General features: G+C 33.2%; 2 protein-coding genes across 3 annotated transcripts in view; one reads left to right on the forward strand and one right to left on the reverse strand.

The window, feature by feature from the left end:
- Nucleotides 1-25,358, reverse strand: part of LOC101889187 (E3 ubiquitin-protein ligase Ubr3) — an 85,169-nt gene that overhangs the window by 13,159 nt on the left and 46,652 nt on the right. The window lies entirely within an intron of this gene.
- On the forward strand, nucleotides 1,455-23,730 carry LOC101888768 (uncharacterized). 2 transcript variants are annotated; one of them, XM_005183797.4, is made up of 8 exons: nucleotides 1,455-2,269; nucleotides 2,640-2,966; nucleotides 19,448-19,589; nucleotides 19,665-20,020; nucleotides 20,081-20,173; nucleotides 22,507-22,637; nucleotides 22,734-23,120; nucleotides 23,188-23,730. In XM_005183797.4, the coding sequence occupies exons 1-8, from the start codon at nucleotides 2,000-2,002 to the stop codon at nucleotides 23,477-23,479; spliced, it is 1,998 nt and encodes a 665-aa protein (XP_005183854.2). In that variant the 5' UTR covers nucleotides 1,455-1,999; the 3' UTR covers nucleotides 23,480-23,730. The 2 variants fall into 2 exon arrangements, with proteins under 2 accessions (XP_005183854.2, XP_005183855.2); XM_005183798.4 differs by lacking the exons at nucleotides 1,455-2,269; nucleotides 2,640-2,966 and adding exons at nucleotides 11,388-11,405; nucleotides 15,771-16,512.

Below are 25,358 nucleotides of genomic sequence, written 5' to 3' on the forward strand. Positions count from 1 at the left end.
CTATGTTGTATCAAGATCGGTTCAGATTTGGATATAGCTCCCATATATATCTTTAACCGATTTCGGGTTAATTAAGCACCAAATGGCCAATACCATTCCAAATGACCTGAATTTTGGCACATCCGACCGAATTCAGTCTAGAAGAAAGTACATCGAATTTGGTGAAAATCGGTTCAAATGTAGCTATAGCTGCCATATATATGTTTCATCCGATTTGATGTTTAAGTCCCTCACATTCGTAATATGAATTCGACAACAATGATATTTTATAGAGCTCGGAAGTACCTTTGCCAAATTTTGTCAAGATCGGTTCAGATTTGCTTATAGCTCCATATATATCCTTAATCCGATTTCTGGTATATTGTGCAAATAATGGTTAGTATTGGCCCAAATGACCTAAAAGCAAGTGCTCCAAATTTTCGTTAAAATCGGTCCAGATATAGCTATAGCTTCTATATATATGTTTCATCCTGAATTTTTGGCACATCCGACCGAATTCAGTCTAGAAGAAAGTACATCGAATTTGGTGAAAATCGGTTTAGATATAGCTATAGCTCCTATATATATGTTTCATCCGATTTGGTGTTAAAGTCTCTCACATGCGTAATATGCACTACACATACCGGGCATCAGATACTGCTCGAAAATACCTCTGCCAAATTTTATCAAGATCGGTTCAGATTTTTATATTGCTTCGATGTACATCTTCATCCGATTTTACGGATATTGCTCCCCATATATGTAATATATGTCCAACTTGAATAGATTTTTTCATATTCAACAGAATTTTACCATTTGATGAAACTCGGTCCGGGATATCTATTGCTGTAATAAATATTTGTTTTAATATATTCCAGCAAAGTTATTTGGTTCATAGTTGGTATGATCTACTTCAGATAATTTTCCAATACAAACATTTTGTTGTTACGGGAGCTCTACAAAATATCATATAGTCGGTTTTTGACCTTTCTTTAGTGGTTCAACTTCAATTAACTCAATATTACTATTTTTCGCTACATTTTTTTGACTAGTTTTTACATTCTATTGGTTGTGTATAGATACGTTTACAAATATCATCTGCCCGGTATTTAAATACTCCTAAGGGTGTATCTAAACACGCAAGGTTAACCCGCTAGATCTATAAAACCCATTACGTTAAAATTTAACACTCTTAAACACACTATAACTCGTTTTATTTATGTTCATCCAATGTGTCAAAAGAAACCCATAAGAAATTTAAACCTTCCATCTCTGGCTTCATTGTGAGAGTCATTGTAGCAACACAATATTATTTTATTGCAATTACGGTAAATAAAATCAAACACCAGACAGAGAGAAAGAGAGAGAGAAAGAGAGAATTAAAGTAGAGTGGTTAGAGGAGGATTTATGGGAGATATTAATGGATGTTAATATCACTGCTGTGGCATGGGGACGACGATGAAAGACGCCAAATCAAATTGAATTCAACTCTTGAACCGAGTGGTTGGTTGATGGCAATGGCTGGCCAAATGACAACGCGTTGTTAACTTTAAATTCAAGCTAGTGGGGCAGCATGTTGTATGATTACAACAATAAATAATATAAATAACAACAACAGCGGCAGAAATAGTGTGTTGTTAAGTCTAGTCATTGGAGCGAGTTACAAAATAAAAACGCAACAAAAAAAAAGAACGACGAAGAAAATAATCAAAAAGAAATAAGTGAATAAATAAAATAACAACAGAAAAAGAAGAGAAAAAATACCAAAAAATAAAACAAGTTTTTTTCTTTGTCAGTTTTTTACGCAAAAAACGCTCAAGCAACGTCGTGTTATTTCCATGGTGCTTAGCTAAGTGAAAACGTGAATTATTCTTAATTTTATTTGTATTCGAAGTGTGTCGGCTGGTTGTCGGTCTCGCTGTATCAACAACGCGTTTGTCATTTGTGGTGTTCAACAGTTTAATTTTTTCCGGTAAAATATAAATAAATTAATAAAGAAGCAATAACAACAAAAGGAAAAATGCACATACAACGCTTTTCTCTGGGTCTCATCGTTTTTCTGGCTGTGTTCTACACCAAACCTCCGCCATCAGCGGCCTTGATCGAAGATGTTTTGGATGTACTGCATGTCGTCAAGGAAGTAACGACGGCCGTCTTAAAAGCCTGGGATATTGTTAAGATATCTACCTCCAATTCTGATATTGATTTCCCGCTAATGCGAGATAAACAAAAGAAAGTTCTCTCCCGTTTGAGAGAAGTCAGCAGTCAGATTATTAAGACCGAGGATCAGGTAAAGTGGAGTGGATAGATTGATGGATAAAAAGTGAATGGTCCTGAAAGGCAAAATTACGAGCAGTCTTAAAAGGGGAGTAACATGCTAGTCTCTATTGGACATCTAATTGGAAATCTTCCAGTTGGTGTGTTTGGACATATCAGCTACAGGGACAAAGAATTAATTGAGTGATCAGAGTGTACAATTGAATGGCTCAGAAGGCTGCCAAATGTAATGAAAGCATAAGAAAATATGAGGCTCCCAAAAACACTTGTATTAGGCCTGTCTGGACCATTCCTTTTTATGCTAAACTACGAAAAACAAATTCTTCCAAAAAACAAAGAATACAAATTTATTCTCCTAACCACTATTCCACTTCATCAAATAGCACGCCGAACAAATTGCCCTAGCCATAGATTCGGTTAATAATTTCGTCGAAGGCAACATACAATTGCTTGCCAAACGCAATGAAATATCGGATACAATGAATCGTATATCGTCGCGATTCCAACAAATGCAAAAATACGAAACCTATCAGGATAAATTGGAAATGGATACTTTGGTGAAATTTGCTGAATGGACGGTGGCGCCCAATGCCTATTCGGTGCATCATTTAATGGATCGTCTACATTTGATGATGTTCGGTACGGATGATAAAAATCTTGGTGGCTCGTCGAGTTTTAATATTTTGGATATGATGGCGAATAGTTATCAGGTAATGGACCAACATGAAGTGTGGTAAGAACGATGGGGTGGGTTTGAGGCATTGCTTAATGGGGGGTATTGACATTTTTGGGAATAATGGGGTTATAAATTATGTTTCCACGATTTTGACCTGATCCCCTTTTTGGAAAATTCATATCTTAGATTATTTTTTTTATCGAAACTGACATCAGCTCAGATGTTGACATTATTTTGGACAATTATTTTGGAAAATGTGAGATTATATGCATTTAAAGTAAGTCTACGATTTTGATGGTGAACCCACAGGGATCAATATATCTAGTGGGCTAAACTTGTTTATTGGAACACCTTTAGGAGAATTTAAATGCCGCTCAGCTGATGTTTTTTACGTAGATATGATATAATAAACCATAATTTGTCTCGGAAAATAAAATAACCAGTAAGGAAAGGTCAAAATTCGGGCGGGCCGATTATATGATACTCTACACCACTATGCGTATTTAGTAGAGCTCCCGTAACAAGAAAGTTTATATTTAGAATTTAAGTGAAGTAGATCCAACTATGATACAAATAACATTGCTATATGGTGCATGATACGACTTCGATAAGGATTATAATAAAAATAGTTTACCGAATGGTAAAATTCGGTTAAAAATGAAAAAAATCTATTCAATATGGGAAGATATTACATATATGGTGAGCAAAAACCATAAAATCGGAAGATTTATATCGAAGCTTAATTAAAATCTGAACCGATCTCGATAAAATTTGGTAGAGGTATTTTCGAGCAGTATCTGATGTTCGGTATCAAATATCATTGTTGAGGAGTGGAAATTACTCATGTGAAGGATTTTTACATCAAATCGGATGAAACATATATATGGGGGCTATACCTATATCTGAACCAATTTTCACCAAAATCTGAAGCGCTTGCTTTTAGGCTCAATTCCGCCGGAAGTGCTAAAATGCAGCCAATTTGGGATGTCCACCATTTGGTGCACAAAAAAACATGAAAACGGATCAAGATATATGTGGGAGCTATATCCAAATCTGAACCGATCTCGACAAAATTTTAAACCATTATTATATATATATCTGGTACTAAAAATTATTATTGTGTAGTTCATATTACGCATGTGAGAATCTTTAACACCAAATCGGATAAAACGTATATATGGGAGCTATAGATATATCTGAACTGATTTTCACCAACTTTAATTTACTTGCTTCTAGACTGAATTCGGTCGGATATGGAAAAATGCAGGTCATTTGGTGACATTGGCCAAAATCGGTTGAAGATATATATGGGAGCTATATCTAAATTTGAACCGATTCTCACCAAATTTCAATAGGGTTCGTCCTTGGGCCAAAACAAATCTGGTTTGAAAAATTTCATCTCAATCGGATAATAAATGCGATATGCATTTCGTTCTCAAAAATACGTGGACAGACGGTCTGGTATGCATAAATCGACTCAGAAAGTGATTCTATGAAGATTCTCAAAAGTAAATATGGGTCTATCTCGTTTCCTTTTGCCTGTTACAAATAAATGTACAAAGACATAATACCCTTGTGGTGTAGGGTATAAAAATAGCTATCCGGAATACTCTTAGTATTCTACGGCGATTCAACATCCAGTCAATTTTTATTTTTTCCGAAGAACTTAGAGGAGAAAAATTAGCAGCTCATGAATTAGGGATTTATTGAAAACGTTAACATTTAAAATCGTTAATTAATTATTTATTTCAAGTAGATGTACAGCGTTTTTTAACTATTTCGTGCGTTTTATTCCATTAATTTATTTAAAAAACGAGCAAGAAACATTTTGTGAAGTTGGCCATTCAGGATTGTTATTTAAACTTCTACATCGACCCATTAACTTTTCAACATCAAACACATATGTTCGAATCCTAATATTGAAAGTAAAACGGTTTAAATTGCTTAATTTTTGTTTGAAAAAATAAAAGTATTTAAAATTTGCAGCAATTTGTACAACAAATAGGATACACTAGGTACGAAAAAAACCCATTCGTGTTGCCATCCTCACAAATTATTTCTCTTAAATTAAAATTCTATCCGTGGAAATAGAATTCTGCGCGGATATTAATGATTGTGCTGATAATCATTGAAAACTGGAAATCACAACACGGTGTTATGTATAATTTTATGAAATACTTAATATTTAACTGAATAAAAATCCATGAATATACATTTTTCTTAGAAAAAAATTAACGTCATGGCATTATTTTTGCTTACAGAAACATTTGTCAAATCGCAAACTTTAATAGAAAATGTTCTCAATTTTTTCCAAAAATTTTATTTTACAAAAAAATTTAACCTCGTGGCATTATTTTTGCATAAACATAGAAAATTTCTTAAATCTCAAACTTTAATAGAAAAATTTCTCCATTTTTCTACAGAAAAAATAATTGGGATGATTTTTGCCTTTGCAAAAAATTGCCAAATTCTCTAGCCCCGATTTTATTTTTATCATCTTATAGATATTACCGTTACAGGTGACTTATGAGTCATGATAACTTTCAAATAATGTGCTAAATGATTAGCAAAATAGTTTTATACCGGTCTCAATTCCCACAACAATCACCAGCTAACAACACAGACAGATACCAGTCACAAAGAATTTCAAAGTAAAACAAAAAAAAAAAATATTATTTAAAGAAATCCACACAAAAAATACATTTATGCAATGTGTAACAGGCATGCTTGCATGCATGACTCGTCGGGGTGCCAACATAGCAGAGATGAAAGTCATGTCTTTGTTTGGCATTTTGTAATCATCAATTGACAAAGAAAGTTTGTGCGAAAGGCAAAAACACTGTGGAAGGGTGTTGTGAATCATCGTTAAACTTTGTTTTTTTTTTTGTTTTCAATTCAAAAGAAACAAGAACCGGGCTACTTAATAGCAGACAGACCAACAAAAGATGAAGCCCTTGAGCTCAAGACAACCATCAGCTCTCAACCATTTAGAGAAAGTCACTATGAGAGAGGGAGAGCATTAAAACACAAGATGACAGAATGAATGAATGAACGGATGAAAAATTAAGTAACACAAATGTGTGAAAGAAAAACCGGTTTTCATCAATTGAATTAAATATTTATCTGAATTAAAACAACAATTGGCAGTGAAATAAAAAAACTTTTCAAAAAATCTATGAGTCATGGGTAATGGATACTCATGAAATTTGCCATTAAGGAAATGAGAAATGCCAAAGTCAAAACCAAACAGTAACAGCAACAGAGTGCAGCTCCTCCCCTCGGCCAAAAGCAAAGCCAAGCCATTTAAAAAGTACCAACTAACTGTCAAAAACACTATCGCACACATTTACCACCATAACTACTACTGCTATGTAGCTCTAAATGTCAGTGACCCATTTTTTTTTCGTGGAAAATAAATCAAAACTAAGCAAAGTTTAATGTACAAAAGACACAACAACAGAAAAATATTTAAGAGACCACTATTCATCTACAAAATGTTACAATTACAACAAATGACCCCAAAGTTAATTTTTACACCCAGAATAACAAAACTGCAACAGACACGGAGAAACCCGAGAAACCATTCGTTTCACACTCCTCTCATATCTTGTGCATTGTGTAAACTGCCATAAAGAAATAAAAATGTGTTGTGTGAGCATAAGAAGAAGCTTCAGTGCATCATCCATCAGAACTTGGCGGGTGGTGCATTAGACGTCGGCCAAATGGAATGAGGAGTAGCAGTCACATCAAATAAACAAAACATTGGTGTGTTTGCGCACACGGTGAGAATGTTTGCATTACAACATGCATGTGTGTTAGCTGGCGGTGTTGTTGCTATGTTGTCAACATTACTGCTCTCTCTCTCTCTCATGTAAAAGGGAATCAGAGATGGAATGTCTTAATTATAAATCACTGCTTATGATGTACTAGCTAGAATACAATAGTTGATCATTACAAATTTTGCGGAATTTTTTCTTTTAAAAATTTCTTTGGAAATTAATTTCGGGCGAGTAAAGTAATTACGCTCTCAAAATAGTATTTTCCTCCAGAAAAATCTCTCTTGCAAAAAAAAAACTGTAAGGAAAAAAGTCGGCCCGCCTGACTTTATGATGCCCTGTACAGCTATGCGTATTTAGTAGAGCTCGCGTAACAAAAAAAGTTGTATTGGGAATTTAAATGAAGTAGATGATTGCTGTATAGTGCATAATATGACTTCGTTAAGTATAATATTGAATAATATTTATTGGAGTAATGGTAAAATTGGGTTGAATATGAAAAATCTATTCAATTTGGGCTGATATTGCATATATGATGAGCAATAACCGTAAAATCGGATGAAGATGTATATTGAAACTATATAAAAATCTGGGCTTGCTTATGGGCTGAATTCCGTCGCAGGTGCCAAAATTCAGTTCATTTGGGAAGATATTAGCCATTTGGTGCACAATAAACCTGATGTCGGAAAACGATATATATGAGAGTTATATCCCAAACTGAATCGATCTCGATAACATTTGACATATGTATTTTCGAGCATTATCTGATCTGCACGAATTATCTCCTTCAAACGGCAAATGAAAACGTCACGCGCTGCCCGAATGTGCTCTGCGGTATTTTGCCCATTCCTGGCGAAGCGCTTGCCAACCTTGCTTTCCAAAATACTTCAGACACAATAGTCCAACGGATTGGTATCCAGGGAGATTTTGGTGGCCATTGTGGGCTGGAAATGAAGCGAGAAAAATCATTTTGTAACCATTCTTGGGTGGCGCGTGCGCAGCGCGATAGTGCTGAGTCCTGTATGGGTTCCCAAGGCTTTAATACATCCTCCAGAATATTTTCGCGATAATATTCGGCATTTATTCTGATGCCACGGTCGATTAATACGAGCGGAGAGCGACGGCCCACACCATCTCCATGGCCGTCGCTTGAGTTCTGGTGGGCAACCGATTCAGGTAGCTGCATCAAGGCGTGAGAAAATTCATATGTCAAACATTTTTTAATGTTTCTTCAAAAATAAGTTGATTTGTATATGTTTTCCTATAAGACGTCAATCGGAGGTTGTTATAAAATGCATTTTTTTAAAAATTACAAATTTGAATAATTTTCCATGCAAAATAATTTAATCGGAGGTTGTTATAATATGAATTTTTTTTAAAAAATTTTGAGTATTTGAATACTTTTTCATGCAAAAATGTAAATTCCAAAATTAGTTAGACAGTTCATTATCCCAGCAGCTTTGTCGATTCGACTACCTGTTAATATGGTATCCACACCAAATCAGATAGTGATACTTAACACGGGGTTTTCCCCGATTTCAATAATACCTACAATGCCGACACCATTTACGCCACATGCAGAAAATGTGTTCAACGCAATAAATTCCGCTCAGTCTACTTCTATATTTTTTAACAACGTCATTCACAATAATGCCAACAACAAAAAGCGGCCGCCATATCATAGGTCGACGATTTCTATCTCTCTGCATTTTTTTCACTAAAAAAAAATCACTTTGAAATAGAATGTTTGCAAAAAGTAACACCTCTTCACACAGCGTGGTGTCACGAATAGGACGAAGAATGAGAGAGAGGGTGTCATCGCCATCGCCACCAGTGTTGCCGTTTTGGGCGTTTCCGTCCAAATTTGGGCGGAAAAAAGATAAATTTTGTGGTTTGGGCGGATTTTGGGCGGATTTTTTCCATATTGGGTACAAATTTATTTTTCATTGTTTATTTTTACGTAATTTAATTTTTTTATTACTAACTGAATTTTATATTTTTTTTTATTGAGATGAATCGTTATTTATTTTATGGATTTTTGTTAAGTTTTTTAATAATATATATGTGATACCCTACAACACTACAATATGTTAGAAGTCCCCTCATGTCCAAATCCATTTTGGAAAATTTCGCTTTTGAAATTATGTCACGGAGCACTGCCCAGATATTACCCTTAGCATTTTGACCAGGGACATTTTCCCAATATTTATGCACTCCGTCGTGCAGTTAGTTTTTGTGGTCCATTTTACGGCTAAATGTATTCCAATGGCCATCCAAAATGCCAGAATTCTTCCCTGTGCTTACCTATCTTCTCAGGCGTGTTGATTGGCTTCAATTGTGTGATCAGGAAATTTTTTTCTGTTTTTGGTTCGTTTAAACCCCTAAATATTTTGCGATCATCTCCAGAAGCAAGAGGCCCCTCTGTTTCTCCAAATTTAGACTCATCTATATGATTTGCTTGTCTACGATATTTGGCTTATACGTCAACGAAATCAGCAAGTTATAATAAAAAAGCCAGAAGTTCGCCTATTGTATATCGCCTGTAAGTAATGTTGGTAATTTTTTACACAAAAGTAGTGGTCCATTCTACCCGCTGTCCTAAGCTCTAACTTCATGCGAGATTTCGTGTCCTTAGGTTTATATTTGGGACCTTTATAACGGCTGCAAAATCAGGAACATTTTGAGTTGCTGGCCAATTTCAACCCCTAAATATATTGCGGACATCTTTGAAAACAATAGGCTAAGCCCTTCTGAGCCTAACCCTACCTTTGTGAAAAATTTCGTGAGGATCGAACGATAATTGCAATCTGTATATAAATAATATCCCTAACCTGTGTTGTAAAGTGAAAAAATATTACAAAACAAATACTTCAATATTATAAGTCAATTTGAAAAAATCGCATGCGATAAAAAATATGAAAAAATAAAAAAATGTCACAAAATACTACAAAATCTATATGAATATCATTATTGGTATTAGTATTTATACTTTAATGCCACAAGGGCATTCTAAATTGATAAAATTTGTCAAAATCGCTCCAGCCATTCTGAAGATATAAGCATTCTAGCTGACATCCCCTTTCTTTGTATATATACATTGTATATATTTCTCTATATATATCCGATATTTTTAGTATCGGCATCTACGTAACGGTCAGAATTGACCTGTTCGTCTATTTGTGATTTCGCCGGCAGTAAAAATATTCGCGGATTAATGGAAAATTTGACTTTTATTTATCGCAAATGCTATGGTCTACTAAACCACTAAATATTACCCAATGACCATCAAAATTGGAAGGCTTCTGCCCAGTCCAAAATCTAGCCCCATGCTAAATTTCGCTTCGATTGGTCTATAATTGTGACCTGTAGAGCAACTGCAAAATCAGGAAATTTTTCAGTTTTTGGTCCATTTCAACCCCAAAATATTATGCGATCATCTCTAAAAGAAATAGGGTTCCATTCTGACCTTAACCCCAGCTACATTCTAAATTTCGTGAAGATCGGGCCATAATTGCGACCTATAGAGTGATTACAAATTAACATGGACAGACGGACGGACGGACATATATAGCAAGATCCATATATACTTTCCTATGTGGGAAACCAATATTTCGTGGTGTTACATAATTTTTTGGTCAATCAAAGTTATAATACCCCCAACACATAGTGTTGTAGGGTATAAAAACCTGAATAATAATGACTTTAATGTATTTGATACATTGAATTCTTGTATTATGTTACTTTTTCAAATATAAATAAATAAATATATATATATATATATAGATATATATATATATATATATATATATATATATATATATATATATATATATATATATATATATAAACTTGAAGTAAAATAACATAAAATTTTTATTATCTCTAATGTATTTAGTACATAGAATGTAATAAAACTTGAGTACCTTTTTTATGTATAGTGTAAAATTTTCAATAAAATTTACTTGAATACAAACTACATATAAATTATTCAACTTTTTACAGTTTGGGCGGATATGGTCGATTTTGGGCGGTTTTTAGAAAAAATTTGGGCTGAAATAAAAATTTCAAACGGCAACACTGATCGCCACTAAACAATAATAAAAGTGAACTGGTTTTTTTATACAAAAACCCAAACAAAGAAAATATCCAGTGAAGACAGTAAAATAAACAGAAAGGAGGAGGGCAAGAGACAAAGAACACAACAAACAAACAAAACAGAGCTCCCACAAAACACACAAACTATAAAAACGGAATTACTGAGAGCATAACCATGCAAGAGAGAGAGAGAGCAAACAGTTATTATTGCAGAAAATTCAACAAGAGATTGCTGTGATAAACAAAGGTACTTTTTCAGGGTTGCCAAGTTGGACGTTTTCGAAAACTTGCGGAGATTTGAAGTATCGTTTACTAAATCTGACAGGGAGAGTTCCAGCGATTAGAAGTTTCAAATATCCCCTCTATTTTAGAGCTTATACCATTTGATAACTAAATTTTAGTTACTCAGATTTTAATGTGAAATGGCAATCCTACTACTCACTGGCTCTCACCTTTCGCACAACAACCAAACAACACATTGCACTCGCTCAGAATGGAATAGAGCTAGCTGGCCAGGCAGCCAGCTGGTTTATGTTTTTGAGTTTGTGTATTCGTGAGTGTGAGATACATTCTTATTATAAATTTGGAACGCGTTGCGAACGGTACGGTTGATTAAAGAATTGATTGAATAGAATAGAATAAAAGGAAAAAAACAACTAAATAAATAAATAAATACAACGACATTGCAAGAAATAAAAAAGAAAAGAAAATTTAAATTTAATTGAAATACAATAAAAAAATAAATAAATAAATCCATAAAATAAAATTAAAAGCAAAAATGATTTATAAAAACTTATGTTGTGAAATAGAACTGAAAAAAAAAGCTAAATGAAAATAAAAAAATTAAAAAAAAGTGTTCATTGTGAAAGGTCGTCGTTTGGCTGTCACACACACAAAATGATCCGCACAAAACAACGCTAAATGGAGAAGAATATGAATGGAGGAGGAGAAATAGGAAGCGCGAGAAGAAAGATGATTTTTTGTCATTGTTGTTTTAAAACAAAATACGTTTTAATTCATAACAGAGTTCATTGTTGTTGCTGTTTTTATGATTTTGTTTAAATATACTATGTACATATGGGAAAGAACGAAAAAAAAAACAAATCACAGTAAAACTGCTCTAAAACAAGTGGACGCTGGGCTAAGCCAACCACTCAGACAGGCACAAAATAAGCGGATGTTCATGTGAGCCACAAGTGAATGAAGGACGGACAGACGGACTACGAAAACCAATTGTATTCAGTTTCAGCAGAGAGGGTTTCGATTTCGGTTTTATTTTTCTTTTCGTTCACATCGTGAAAGGTTTGAATGCCACTACTTGGCGATGTTGAAAACCTGCCTTTGTTTGAAACAAAAAAAAAAAAAAAAAAAAAAAATAATAATAAACGAAATGCGTATTCGCTTCAAGAATTCATAATCATATTACATTCTGTTAAGATAAACAAATTTTCGAAAAAATATGTAGTCCAGCAGAGTTGAGGTTTGGAAATTCCGAAAAGCTACAATTGTTTGAAGTAGAAGAAATTGCTTAACTTGCTCTTTTCATATGTGCCACCAGCAATTCATGCAAGTGGGAAGAATGGTATAGGTGAAAAATTCTTGAGAAATGCTGAATTTTGAAAAATAATGGAAAAAAGAGATTCCATAATATGTGGAATTCATAAAAATGTTGAAAAAACATTTTAAATTCATAACGAATTTAATAAATCAATGGATAGAAATGTCAACAAAATAGTCCAAATGCATAGAACTGTCTAACTTTTTAACGACAAAAAAAAAATTGGGTTTTCCTTTATGATATCGAAAAAAATTGCAAAACTAGTGGATTCTTGCAGATTCTGGAACAGAGCACTAGTTTCAGAATCGCACTACGGGTGTGCTTAAAATGTTTCAGTGACCCCACATTAAAATTAGAGCAAACAAGAAAAAAGAACAATAAAATAGGCTGGGCCGAACTAACTATACTCTATACTAGGTGAAACGCATTTTATCCCCCATAACCAAAAAAAAAAATAAAAATACGACTTGTTCATCCTTCAAATCCTGTTGTTTAATTGCTTAAAAATTAGAAGAAATAAAATACGTCAATCCTTGGAAAAGTTGATCATCCTAAGATCGATTACGAAAAGCCTATTTTGCTTTTTTTACCAGAGGTAAAAGTAGACCTATGTATCCCTATCTCAAACCGTAAACATAAATAGCCCAATCATTGATTTTTTTTTGATATAAACAAAAACTCCTCACTGAAAATAATTCCAAGGGAGAAAAAAAGGAGTGGACCAATGTTATCCATTTTGTATCGGACCTAAATAACTATGATAGAAATACTGCGACGTGAAAGTTGGTTACTTCTTGGTTACAGATCTTGTGCTGATGGAAATATTGAGATGTACAAAGTCTGAATGGAATCGGATGTTAATTTTGGGTTTTATGACTTCAGGGATATTCAAAATGTTCACCCTTTGTGGGGGAGGTACCAGAAGTAATGGACCGATATATCCCATCTTCACATCAGACCTTGGGTTAATAAACATAATGTGATGTGTGTAATTTGAAGACAATCGAACTCGTACATCACATTTTATAAGAGTTATAATTATTCGAAATTATGACGCTTTGTGGGGGACGTACTTGATAGTGTGGACCGATATTGTCCATTTTCGCACTTGACCTAGCACTGATGCAAATATTATCTTTCTGTGCAGTAAAACGGTTTTTTTTTTAATTTCGAGCTTTTGTGGGGGACGTGCCTGAAGGAGTGGGCGACTTCAAATGTTCTGAGACGGAGTTGGTCCAAAGAGACCTAGGGTTTAAAACCGTTAATTCGACTAGACACGTTTTGGACGTATTAAAATGATACATACCCTCTCTAGCCATATGGCTGAGGGTATAAAAACAAACATTTGCATCAAACTACACAAGAAATAGGGTACACAAGGTATGAAAAAGACCTATTAGTATTGTCATATTCGCTAATTATTTTATTAGTAATTATTATTATTATAATTATTCATGGTTGAAGGAATGAGTTTTTGAGAAAAATGCTTTCCGTGGGAATAGCATTTTGGCGATTATAAGAATTGCATGGAGCACAAGGAGCGATATTAAGGTCCTACTTATCTTAAATATTTCCTTATTAAGTTAATGATTAATGGCATGGAGATGGCTTCTGTCTACTGAGAGAGAAAGTGTCAAAAATGTTAGCCGTTAATTCCATTGGTAATTGTAGCTGATAGATTTTCATAAAATTCCTGTAAAAAGCTTGACTTAATATCAGGAAAACACTTTGCCACCCACCCATTTGTTACTGTTTTTCAATCTTTCTCATTGTGAGTGAGTGAGAGAGAATTACGTTAATTGAAGGCACTCGTGTCTGCTTTTGTCTGGCACTGCTTCATATAAATAATCACGAAAGATTAATACTTTTCAGTTTGATCATAAATGATAAAATAAAATTTCTCGCTTTGAAAGGGAAAGTTTTTGCATGAAGAGCTTCTGCTTACTTCGAAGGAATCCCAAATGAAACCTTCCATTAATGGAGAAAAATCCACATGAATCGGGAAATATAAAAAAATCAAGAGAGAGGGAGAGAGAAGTAGGGTAATAATTTACTGAATACCAAAAATGTTTATTTAAAATTATTTGCTTTTAATATGGGGCTGAAACCTCCTTATTAATTAAAATCGTTCAGAATCGTTAAGCATTAGGGATACATAGGTCGACTTTCGATTTATTCGTTAATAGACTTTAGGTGCTAAAAAGTGCCACATATTTTCTCCTTTCACTTGACTTTTTGTTGGGAAAAACAACCGATTTTTAGCAAATTGGAAAGAAATTCGACCGACAAATTAACTTCAAATCTGTACACGAAAACGTAATTACGTAAAGACTTAACAAAATGAATTTTTAAAAATGATTTTTGGCTATAATATGTAGAAGAACAGGCCGTGACATAGACATGTTAATAGTAAAAATATCGAGCAGCGGACAAATAAAATTTAAAGTGGACCAAAAATATGATCTCAAAATTGTATTCCTCTAAGGTTAGCAATTAATTGAATTTGAATTAATTGAATTAGCATTTAAAATCATTTAGCATTGAAAAATAAGTGTGGCTGTCAAAATATTCGAAATAGAGTATGAGTTTACTCCGAGAGTGAAATTAAGTGGGAAAATAAATTCATACTTTGAAATTAAGTAAAGGTATGACAAAAACTAAAAGAGTACTCGACATATGCTCTTATGAACAAATTTTACTCCCACTCGAAATCAGCAAAGCTTAGAAATTTCGAGTGACATATAAAGATGGAGTGTACTCGATTTTTTCCGACTTCCAGGAGAACACTTGCAAGTTGAATTCGAGATAATTTCACTCTCTACTCGCATTCGAGCGAGCGTTTAGGTGCTCTGATATTAATAGTTTATTCGAATAATGGTTATTAATGGTTTATTCGAATAATGAGTATCGTGTCCCAAATTTGAGAGATTTTGCATTTAAGAAACTAATAACATTGCACAAGATTTTTTGAAACAAAATTTATGAATACGAAATTAAAAAAGTAATATTGCGAATTTGTTTTTTTATGCAATTTGGTTGGTTGGATAAGTCAGACGTTCCTAAAAAACAGATGAAAAATCCCATATAAAAAAATGACAACAAACTCACTTGCCAATCCGTCTGGTAGGTAATCAAAATAAACGCTCTTCTATAAATCTCGCCAATAAAAAAATATGTGATTGGCAATGAAAATATGTTGATAAGCTGTCCAGCAAAAATGTAGAATATTTAAAATTTTACAATCTATGTTAAGTGTGAGTGTGTGTGCAGTTTAAAAGACACTTTCACAACGAACTGATATTAGAAGAAAGAAAAAAAAAAAACGGAAAAAATATTCAAATTGCCGACAAATAAATTGAAAAGTGACAACAAGCAAAGGCCAACGATTTTAATGAGTGGTTTATTTCAGAACATAATTACGTATTCATATAAAGAAAATAAACATTATTTAGGCGACGAAAGGAGAAATAAGAAAGAAAATAATAAAAGCCATAAAAAACATTTGTGCAAGAAGTTTGGATGACAACATCGCCAAAGAAAAATAAAAAATAGAAAAAAAAAACAAAAGCCGGTAAAACAACACCAACACAACAAAAATGAAGGCATTGCTTAGCAAATGCCGCCTTTTGTGGCTCACAGCCGTTTTACTTGCAGCTGTGCTGGGTCCAAACCATATTATGGCCTCCGACAACTCCCCTGCGTTGTCGTCATATCGACCTGGCCTCTTTGCCCCCATTGAAATCGATGCCGTACGTCAAGAATATTTAGCTTTGGAACAATCATTATGGCAACATTTGGATCGTTCTACAAATAATCGTAATGCCGAACAGCAACTGCGTAAAATTATCGATTCACATCGGCATTTTGTACACCGCCATATGCAAGCGAAGTGGGAGGAGGGCAAATATGAAATATTAAATCATTACGAATGGAGTCTATTGGAACGTGATTTGATACAAATCGATCATTTATTTGGTGTCTTTGCCAACTACTTGCGTTCCCATCACAACAATGTCGATTTGGATGAACGCACCCTGACCGATGTGGCGGAAAGAGTTTTGCGTAATGATAGAACATTTTCGATACCGAGAATATTTCAGGACATCGATTTGATAATGGTGAAGCAGACAATGTATTATCGGGCAATGATGGTTAGTTGAAGTGTTATGTTTTGAGATAAGGCAGGAAAGTTGGAAAATATTTTGAAAAGATAATGGAAAATGATCCTTTGTTTGGTAATTTTTACAATGGCATGCCATGCAATTTTGCATAAACAAATGTTGATACTTGCATATGCATGTTGGAAATTGCATATGTTCGATTAATGTAAGATTATAATATAAAGGCGTTCCTATTGAGATCATATTTTGATAAGAGATTTTTTTTTTTGGAAAATACGTAAAATGCAAATGAATATGCATTATGTGATTCAAAATTAAACGGTGATTACTAAAAGGTGACTTGTAACAATATATTCAAAAACTTATTCCACAAATTAATGAATTGGCTTAGTTTTGAGAGCATATATTATTCATATAAGTGGTTTTACAGGCCTTTTTATTTGTAACTTATTTTTTGATTGTAAAATTTAATAAGTGCATATAAAATATTTAGATTATCAACAAATATTCTTTATTTCCAAAAAAAGTCCCCAAATAAATCTCTCAATTTTTAGGCTATGTTGTATTTGTAAAAGAAATATTTTTATACTCATTTTTTTCTGTTTTAGTTTAAATGTGAATGTGTTTAGATAATTTTTCCCCCTTTCACAATTGCGTGTTTGCTAAATTTTTTCTACTATTCAAACAAATTGTCACGAAAATAAATTGTTGGATTGAAGTTACGGTTGGCTGGCACTGAGAATTGTAATTTAATTAAAACTGACTGTTAATAATATATAATAAAGAGATTTAAAGTAGGGATATATTGTCCAAAATAGAAGTCGATTTTGTTTATTCAACAAAAAAATGGATTTTTGATTCCTTTTAACTTTTCAAATTAAAGTTCATTTTTATTTTTTGATGTGAAGTAGTTTAGCCATCAGTTGATATGATCGATTTTTGGACATTATGAAAAAAAAATATTTGTCTCGAATTAAATTCGATAAAAAAAATATCTCAAAATGAATTTTGAAAGTCGAATTTTAACCACAAACAAAATGACAACTTTGATTTTTAAACTTTTCAAACGAAAGTCCATTAATCCAAAGTCGGCCTATGTACCCCTAATACAACGTCAAAGAGAAAGAGTGTTACTAAAGAGAAAATCTCTATAAAAGTGGGAGAAGTCAAATTAACGTTCCTGGGATGGGGAATGAAAACATTTCGACATAAATATTAAAAAAACACGTAAATAGATGACATTGCGTATATAGAAAATATCTTAAATACAGAAGGCCCCTATGAGTTCATTTCAAGGCCGTCTTTTGTGGTATTCTATCAATATATGAATTCTTGTAGACGAAAGAAGAAAGTTGTAATTTCTCTATAGAAAATTGTTAAAATCTTTCATGTCTTCGGCCTGTGGAATTGCATTCCAAAAACTATTTGCCTCGAATGAAAATCGATAGAAAAATAAACTCAAAATTGATTATGAAAGTCGAATTTTAACCACCGACAAAAACTCAACTTTGATTTTTAAGTCTTTCACTAACAAAAGACTATTAATCGATAAAACCAAAGTCGACTTACATACCCCTTATTCACAGTCAAAGAGATAAAGAGAGAGAGAGTGAAAGAAAATACGTCTATAAAAGCAGCGGTGCTCAAAACCGTGTTCTAGAACATGAAGAGAAAAAAGAGATAATTAAAGAGAAAATTAAAATTCTGTTTTTCTTTATATTTTACGGTTCTATTTAATTGTTTTAAAACACGAATGTTTGCCAAAATAATTTATAAAGCAAATAGATAAAAAATATTTATATAAATAATGACTTAACACTGTTTTGTTCTTGATTTAAATAAGCAAAGAGAAATTTGACTGAAAAGAGATATTTCTTTTTGAGCACCCCTGATAAAAGAGAGAGAAGTCAAATTAACGTTCCTGGGATGGGAAACATTTCGACACATAAATACATGGTAGAGGAATATAGGTAGACGCGTCGAACTGGACAATGAACTGTCAAACCAATTTTGGAATTGAAAATGTTGAATTAAAAATTCATTTAAATTTGTAAAAATTGTTGAACAACGCGAATTATAATAGCCTCCGAATGACGTAGCATAAAAAGCGTATAAAAATCTACTTACATATATTTGAAAAAACATTTAAATTTTTTTTGACATATCATTCTTCTGCCATGCATAAATATATAAAGTACGTAAATAGATGATATTGGGTATATAGAAAATATCCTAAATATAAAAATACAAAATTTTTAGAAAAATGTCCACATCTTCAAGTTTTTATGGAAGTTTTTCTTAAGGCCTCAATGAAGTCACTATCCAGACAATCTATATATATTTTTCATGTGCTTAACTCCACCGCAAAAAAATCCAAATTAATAAGTTTGTCTATCTCCTCCCTCATTTTTATTTTTATATCTTAGTTTGCAATTATATGCCAATGAATTGTTGATCCATAAATAATGGATTGTCACGTACATGCCTAATTAATATGGGACAGAGCACAAACACCTGTAAATGTATACATGGCAATTTTATTAAAGCTAGAATTGAAAAATTCTACAATTAACGGAACTATTGTTATTTGAATGGAAATTGAAAAATGTTCCGACAAGGAAATAAATGTGATAGGAAAAATTTGACATAAAAAACATCATGGATAAGAATAAATCCATCTTAAATACTTAATGATAAAACAATTATTTGAAGAAATTTTTATCTAGTACCTAGAATTCGTGAAAAAAAACTCAAAGTTGATTTTTAAGAATTTACAACGCTCATGGAAAAATTGCAGAGTAATTGAGAATTATATGCTAGCTAAAATATCTATAAATTAATACAAAGGTTTTAATTTTATTTCTAAGATTACGGTCCACTCAACTAGGGGAAATATATTTTGGATATCAAGCTCTAAATTCATTAAAAACACAAATTTTTAATTTAAATTCTCTGCTTTTCTTAGGCTTCCAAAGATGAAAGATGTCTGAATCAACAGTCAACACAACAATTTCTGTATTCACTGTATACGGATATTGCCTTGACGGAGCTCAAGGGGTATACAATGATGGAGTTTTCATGGATGATTTTGCGGGTATATGGAAAAGGTTAGAAAAATACTTAGACTCTCAGAAAAATCTCATCGAATAATTTTTTTTATTCTCTTAACTTCTACTCCACAGGCAACTTCACCCAGGAAGCCGAATTAATGCGCAGCGATTTTGAAAAACGCACAGAGAAAACGGTGCGCCTGCTACGTGAGGTTATGAATCGTGCCGATCGCATTGTGTGGCGTTGTGATCCTGAGAAATATGTTCAAGGCCAGACATATGATGAGGTGACACGTCTCCTCCAGGGTTATATTGAGAATGAAGTTGATATGAATTATAATCGTGAATGTTGGCAAACATGTGAAGATTATACGAGTACCAAGAATGAGGGTTGTTTTAAGGATAAATTCTGTGCCCGTCAGGAACGTTGTACCGGCAATATACATAGCTGTAGGCGTTTCGATTCTGATATGATGATATGTCCATCGGTAAGTTTTGTAAAATAAAAATAAATTTCTTTTTTAAATGTAAAATTCATTTTATTTTAGCCCCGTGACAGTCATAAACGTTACGATTTCATTGAATATGAAAACGGTGTGACTTTGGGTAAAGTTGGCCATTGTTCGAGAGGCAAGACACCGGTAAGTTAAAAAACAAAACATATGAATTTGAATATTATCTATCAGCTGATATAGCAATTTTGTAATGTTGATAGTGGGATACCTTTTCTCGATAAATAATTTCCTTTTCATGTATATATTTTCATACTATTTATAATGTAGATACACTATTTTTGATAATGCAGATACTAATTAGTTGATATACATTTTTCTAGTTATTTGTTTAACACGATATAATAATTTTATTTTCTAGATAATATATACAAATTAAATAAATTATTTTTTTGTATCTGTTCATCTGTCCCATGTCTTGGCTTTAGATTTAAAAAATGTACTATCATTTTATACTACTATGTAGGCAATGTTAATGATTTATTATAACATAAGTTAGGTAAATTAGTTCTTTGTTAGTCATACTGTAAATACTTTAGTCATCCTCTTTTGAAAAAGTAGATTATTCTCTCACTTGATATAATATTTTAAGATGCATTAGATAAAAAAATAAATGTTGTAGCTACATTAAACACTTAGATTAGACACTGTAGATGTAGTAAAATGCTATTTGAGTATTGCAGATACAATAATACGCTAAATATTACCTATAGAGAGATAAAATACAAAAAGAAAGGGTTATAGTCTCTGTAGAAACAATAAAAAACCCTAAATACTGTATATATAAAAGATATATGGATAAGATGTATAATAAAATAAATATGTGTGTATTTAGATACGGTAGATACAATAAGTATAAAGTTAAAATACTGTAGATACAAAAAATATTTGAAGAAGTTGTCATAAATTCAACTAATATGTGAGTTAAATATTTGTAGATATACTAAATACGCAATTTAGATACTATAAATACTATTTACACGTGATATAGATACGGTAGATAAAACTAACAATTAGTTTAGACACTGTAGATACATTGAGAACATGTATTTCGTAATGTAAATACAGTAAATTTGTGGTTAAGGTACAATAGGTATAATAAAAATGTGGTTTTGACACAGTGGACATACAGAACACGCGATTTGTATACTGTAGATACAGTAAATACGTAGTTTAGATGCTGCAGATGTGAGAATCAAATAGTTTTATTACTAGATACAAGGATAAGCTACTGTAGATACAGTTAAGTTTTGGTTCAGATACTGTAAATACAGTAAACATGTGGTTTAGATACTTTGTACAATTTAAACTTGTTCCAAATACTGTAGATACAGTAAACGTGTAGTTTAAATACTGTAAATACAATGAACCCTTGCTTTACATACTTTAGATACAATTAATAATAATAATGAAAACTTTGTTACATGTAGATTAGACCCTATAGATACCATGAATACGTGGTCGAAATACTTTAGATACAATAAATACATTTTTAGTAGCAGTAGATACAATGTGAACCTAGTTTAGATGCTGTGGATATAATAAACACGTTGTTTAGATACTGTAAACATAGTAGTTTAGGGGAATATAGACTATCTGCATCATCTGGATATGGAATATAAACGAGCCACATCATTTAAATATTTCATATACATTATCCACGACATTTATATACTTCAGATACTTTATCCACGTCGTTTATATACTTCAGATACATTATCCCCGTCGTTTAGATACTTCAGATACATTATCAACGTCATTTAGATACTTTAGATACATTATGCACGTCATTTAGATACTTTAGATACATTATCCACGTCATTTAGATACTTCAGATACATTATCCACGTAATTTAGATACTTCAGATACATTATTCACGACATCTGGGTACATGAGATAAATTATCTACGTCATTTAGATACTTCAGAAACATTATCTACGTTATTTATATACTTAAGATACTTTATCCACGTCATTTAGATACTTCAGATACATTATCCACGTCATTTAGATACTTCAGATACATTATCCACGTAATTTAGATACTTCAGATACATTATTTACGACATCTGGGTACATGAGATAAATTATCTACGTCATTTAGATACTTCAGATACATTATCCACGTTATTTTTATACTTAAGATACATTATCCACGTCATTTAGATACTTCAGATACATTATCCACGACATTTAAATACTTCAGATACATTATCCACGACATTTAAATACTTTAGATACACTATCCACGTCATTTATATACTTCAGATACATTATCCATGTCAGATTCATTTTCTACATCATATAGATACTTTAGATAAAATTTCGAAGTCATCTGAATACATCCACATTATTGCAGTAATGAAATCTATCTTATCCCATTATCAACATAACAAAAGCAGCTAACCAACATTATCCAAAGACCTTTTTAATTAACGAAAGATTGTATCCCTCTTTTCAGGTTGATTCATGGTGGCGTTATCTGTTCTGGCATTGTACCTATTGCTTCTGTTTGTGCGATGATCAATACAGCTCGAAAACGGATCGTTATTTCAATTTGCGTGAAACCCTAGCCAATGTCAATGAAAATAAGTAAGTCAATGTCCATTTCGTCCCTTCCCCACATCTCTCCATTTTCCAATTCCACTTCGAAGTGCAATAATGAATTGTTTCCGTTTCCAATTTCAGGGTTCTAACGGGCTTACGTTTCGTCAAGGTAAATCGTGTATTCCATTTACAAATTCAAGAGGGTGAATTATTGCCACGTGGCAAAATCAATGCCACCACTTTGCAATGGGTGCCGGTCGATAATTATACCCTAAACGCCAGGAATGTACGCAACAATCGTGATTATTATACACTCAGCTATGGAGCACGTTCCATTGATTTGGATGATGTCCATACCGAAGATAATAGTTTTGTGGTGACGGGAGTACGATTCCGAGTTGTGGGAGCCCATTTGAATTTGGAGGCTCGCCTGAGTGAATTTAATTTTGAGACGGGGCAATTGGTTAATCCCATGGAGAATAGTTTTTGGAAATCAAATGATAACACCGATGTCAGTGGGGATAGGAGGTAAGTTGTTGCATTTTGATGGTAGGAAGGGTTTCCACCAATGTGTTTTTTTCATCAATTTTTTTAGGCAAAAAGTTGAGCTAAGCAATCCCGATGTTCCCACTCGAACAAAGGCTAAATCCGTACCGGATTCACGTCACAATCAATATATTGAATTTACCGCATCGGATGTCTACAAGGATGCCTCACAATCAACGGTGCCCTTCATCGATACCCAGCATGTGATCTCCATGCCGCCAGTACCCTTGGCCGGGGTTGGCATCTATCACAAGGGTCGTCCCGGCTATGGTGGTTTTATAGCACCCAAGCTAATGACCTATGATTTTACTCCACACATTCAAGCACCTCGTAGAACTTAAGATGGACATCTCACCACAAAAAGGAGAAATCCCAACAAGAAATAAGTTATCTTTTCCGTTACCTTACCCCTCTCTCTCCCTCTTTCCTGCCTTTTCTGTCCCATATTGCATTATAATTTTTTTCCTATAACGCTTTGCGTTTTGTATTTTTTAAGTTAAAAAAATCTCAGATATAAATATATTTTTAAAGACGAAATCAAAAATATCTAATGAATTCGAATAATAAATAAATCAGCATGATGTGAAACAAACGTAGAGATATATAGCAACAAAAAATATGATATCGAAAAAAAAACTTGTATCATGCCAAATATAGAATTATTGTAATAAGAAGATTTTGCTATAATTTTGAATAAAATATTTGAACGTATTTTGAAATTTGTAATAGCATTTGAGCCAAAATGGTGATTACTACATACTTTTGGGTCTAACTTAATTGTTTCAAGGAGTTATAAATGGAATGATAATAGATCCTCCATAATATGGTGGAGAGTATAACTCATAAACCCTTTGTCAATAGTACTTTCCAAGAAAAGTTTTCCAAAAAATACGAAAAAAGAGAAAAATATTCGTCTTTAGATGCCCGTCACGCTTAAGTGTTACAATATTTTGAGATACTTTTCTAATTCCTAAGCATTAATATATTTTCTATATTATATAAAGAAATAGGAAATCGGTAACGGAAAAAATTAAGTTTTAGCCAGGAAGGGGTACAGCCCATTTAAATTTCGGGAATATCTATTAAATAAGTGTACAAGATAATTTTTTCCAAGTGCCGAAAACATATAAATCGTGATTTTTTCAAAAAAGAAAAATTGATTCAAGTATCAACAGTTCAGAAATCAAGGATTCCTTGACCCCAAATTGTAAATGTTTAATAGGAAAAAACTCCAATGACCAACAGACCACAAAACCGGTGGTCCATCGTGCGGCAAGGGATACAACCTATCTGAATTTCGGAATTTCTATGAGTTGAAAGTCTAGTCAAGAATCAAAAGACCACAAAACGTGGATATTTTAAAGAATTTTTTTGAATGGCAACTAGAATTGTTTCCTAGAGCCAAAAACTACAAATCGTGGACAATCCCTCGGCGGCGGATTCTACCGGATTGACTTGAAACAACAGTATCCTTGTTTCGGCAATGGGTTAACAACTCAGTATATATATGTTCGTGTTTGTATATTTTTTTCTGCTTTGGGAGAAACATATCCCAGAATGTCTACTTCGGATTATTTTCGTCCGTGCCGAGATTGAAGAAAATCCCGGTCAATTGTTCTGTTCGGTTTCGGTTAAAACATCATCATTCACCATAGATATGTATCGGTGCGATGTAATGGATCCAGAGAATGAGTGCATTTTAGGAATTGTTCCGAATTAAACCGGTTGCAAGACTACAGCGAAAGAGGCTACTCTGCATCTTGCTGCACCTCCCAGCGGGTCCGCTTCTTCATTCCAGAGAATGAGTGCATTTTAGGAACTGTTCCGAATTAAACCGGTTGCAAGACTACAGCGAAAGAGACTACTTTGCATCTTGCTGCACCTCCCAGCGGGTCCGCTTCTTCGTCGTCAGTCAGAGGGGGGTCGTATTGGCAGAGCAGAATGACTGCTCCACCTTTGGCACGATAAACGAGGATGCCCCCACCCGAATAAGAGAGTGTCACAGTTCCCAGATTTAACCGCAGTGCCACCCGGTCTTATAAATGACGTGATTTCTCCCGATAATCTCTCCATGAGCAAATCCTCTTATTTTATAACCTCAGCGAGTTGTCGAATAACTCAAATAATATGCAATTTCCCAGCAGAGGCAGCGGGACTTATGAATGAAAGTGATGAGCTCCTTTCTATAATTCCAAACCCTCCAGATGGCATAAAGAGATA

The sequence above is a fragment of the Musca domestica genome, unplaced genomic scaffold (genome assembly GCF_030504385.1).
Source record: "Musca domestica strain aabys unplaced genomic scaffold, Musca_domestica.polishedcontigs.V.1.1 60, whole genome shotgun sequence".
NCBI classification, from domain to species: domain Eukaryota; kingdom Metazoa; phylum Arthropoda; class Insecta; order Diptera; family Muscidae; genus Musca; species Musca domestica.

What these genes read in the sequence shown, in the direction of transcription:
- LOC101888768 (XM_005183797.4), top strand. Translation starts at nt 2,000, where the DNA reads ATGCACATACAACGCTTTTCTCTGGGTCTCATCGTTTTTCTGGCTGTG. An exon ending in ATATGATGATATGTCCATCG is followed by an intron (nt 20,021 to 20,080) that starts GTAAGTTTTGTA and finishes ATTTTATTTTAG; the next exon opens with CCCCGTGACAGTCATAAACG. An exon ending in GCCAATGTCAATGAAAATAA is followed by an intron (nt 22,638 to 22,733) that starts GTAAGTCAATGT and finishes TTCCAATTTCAG; the next exon opens with GGTTCTAACGGGCTTACGTT.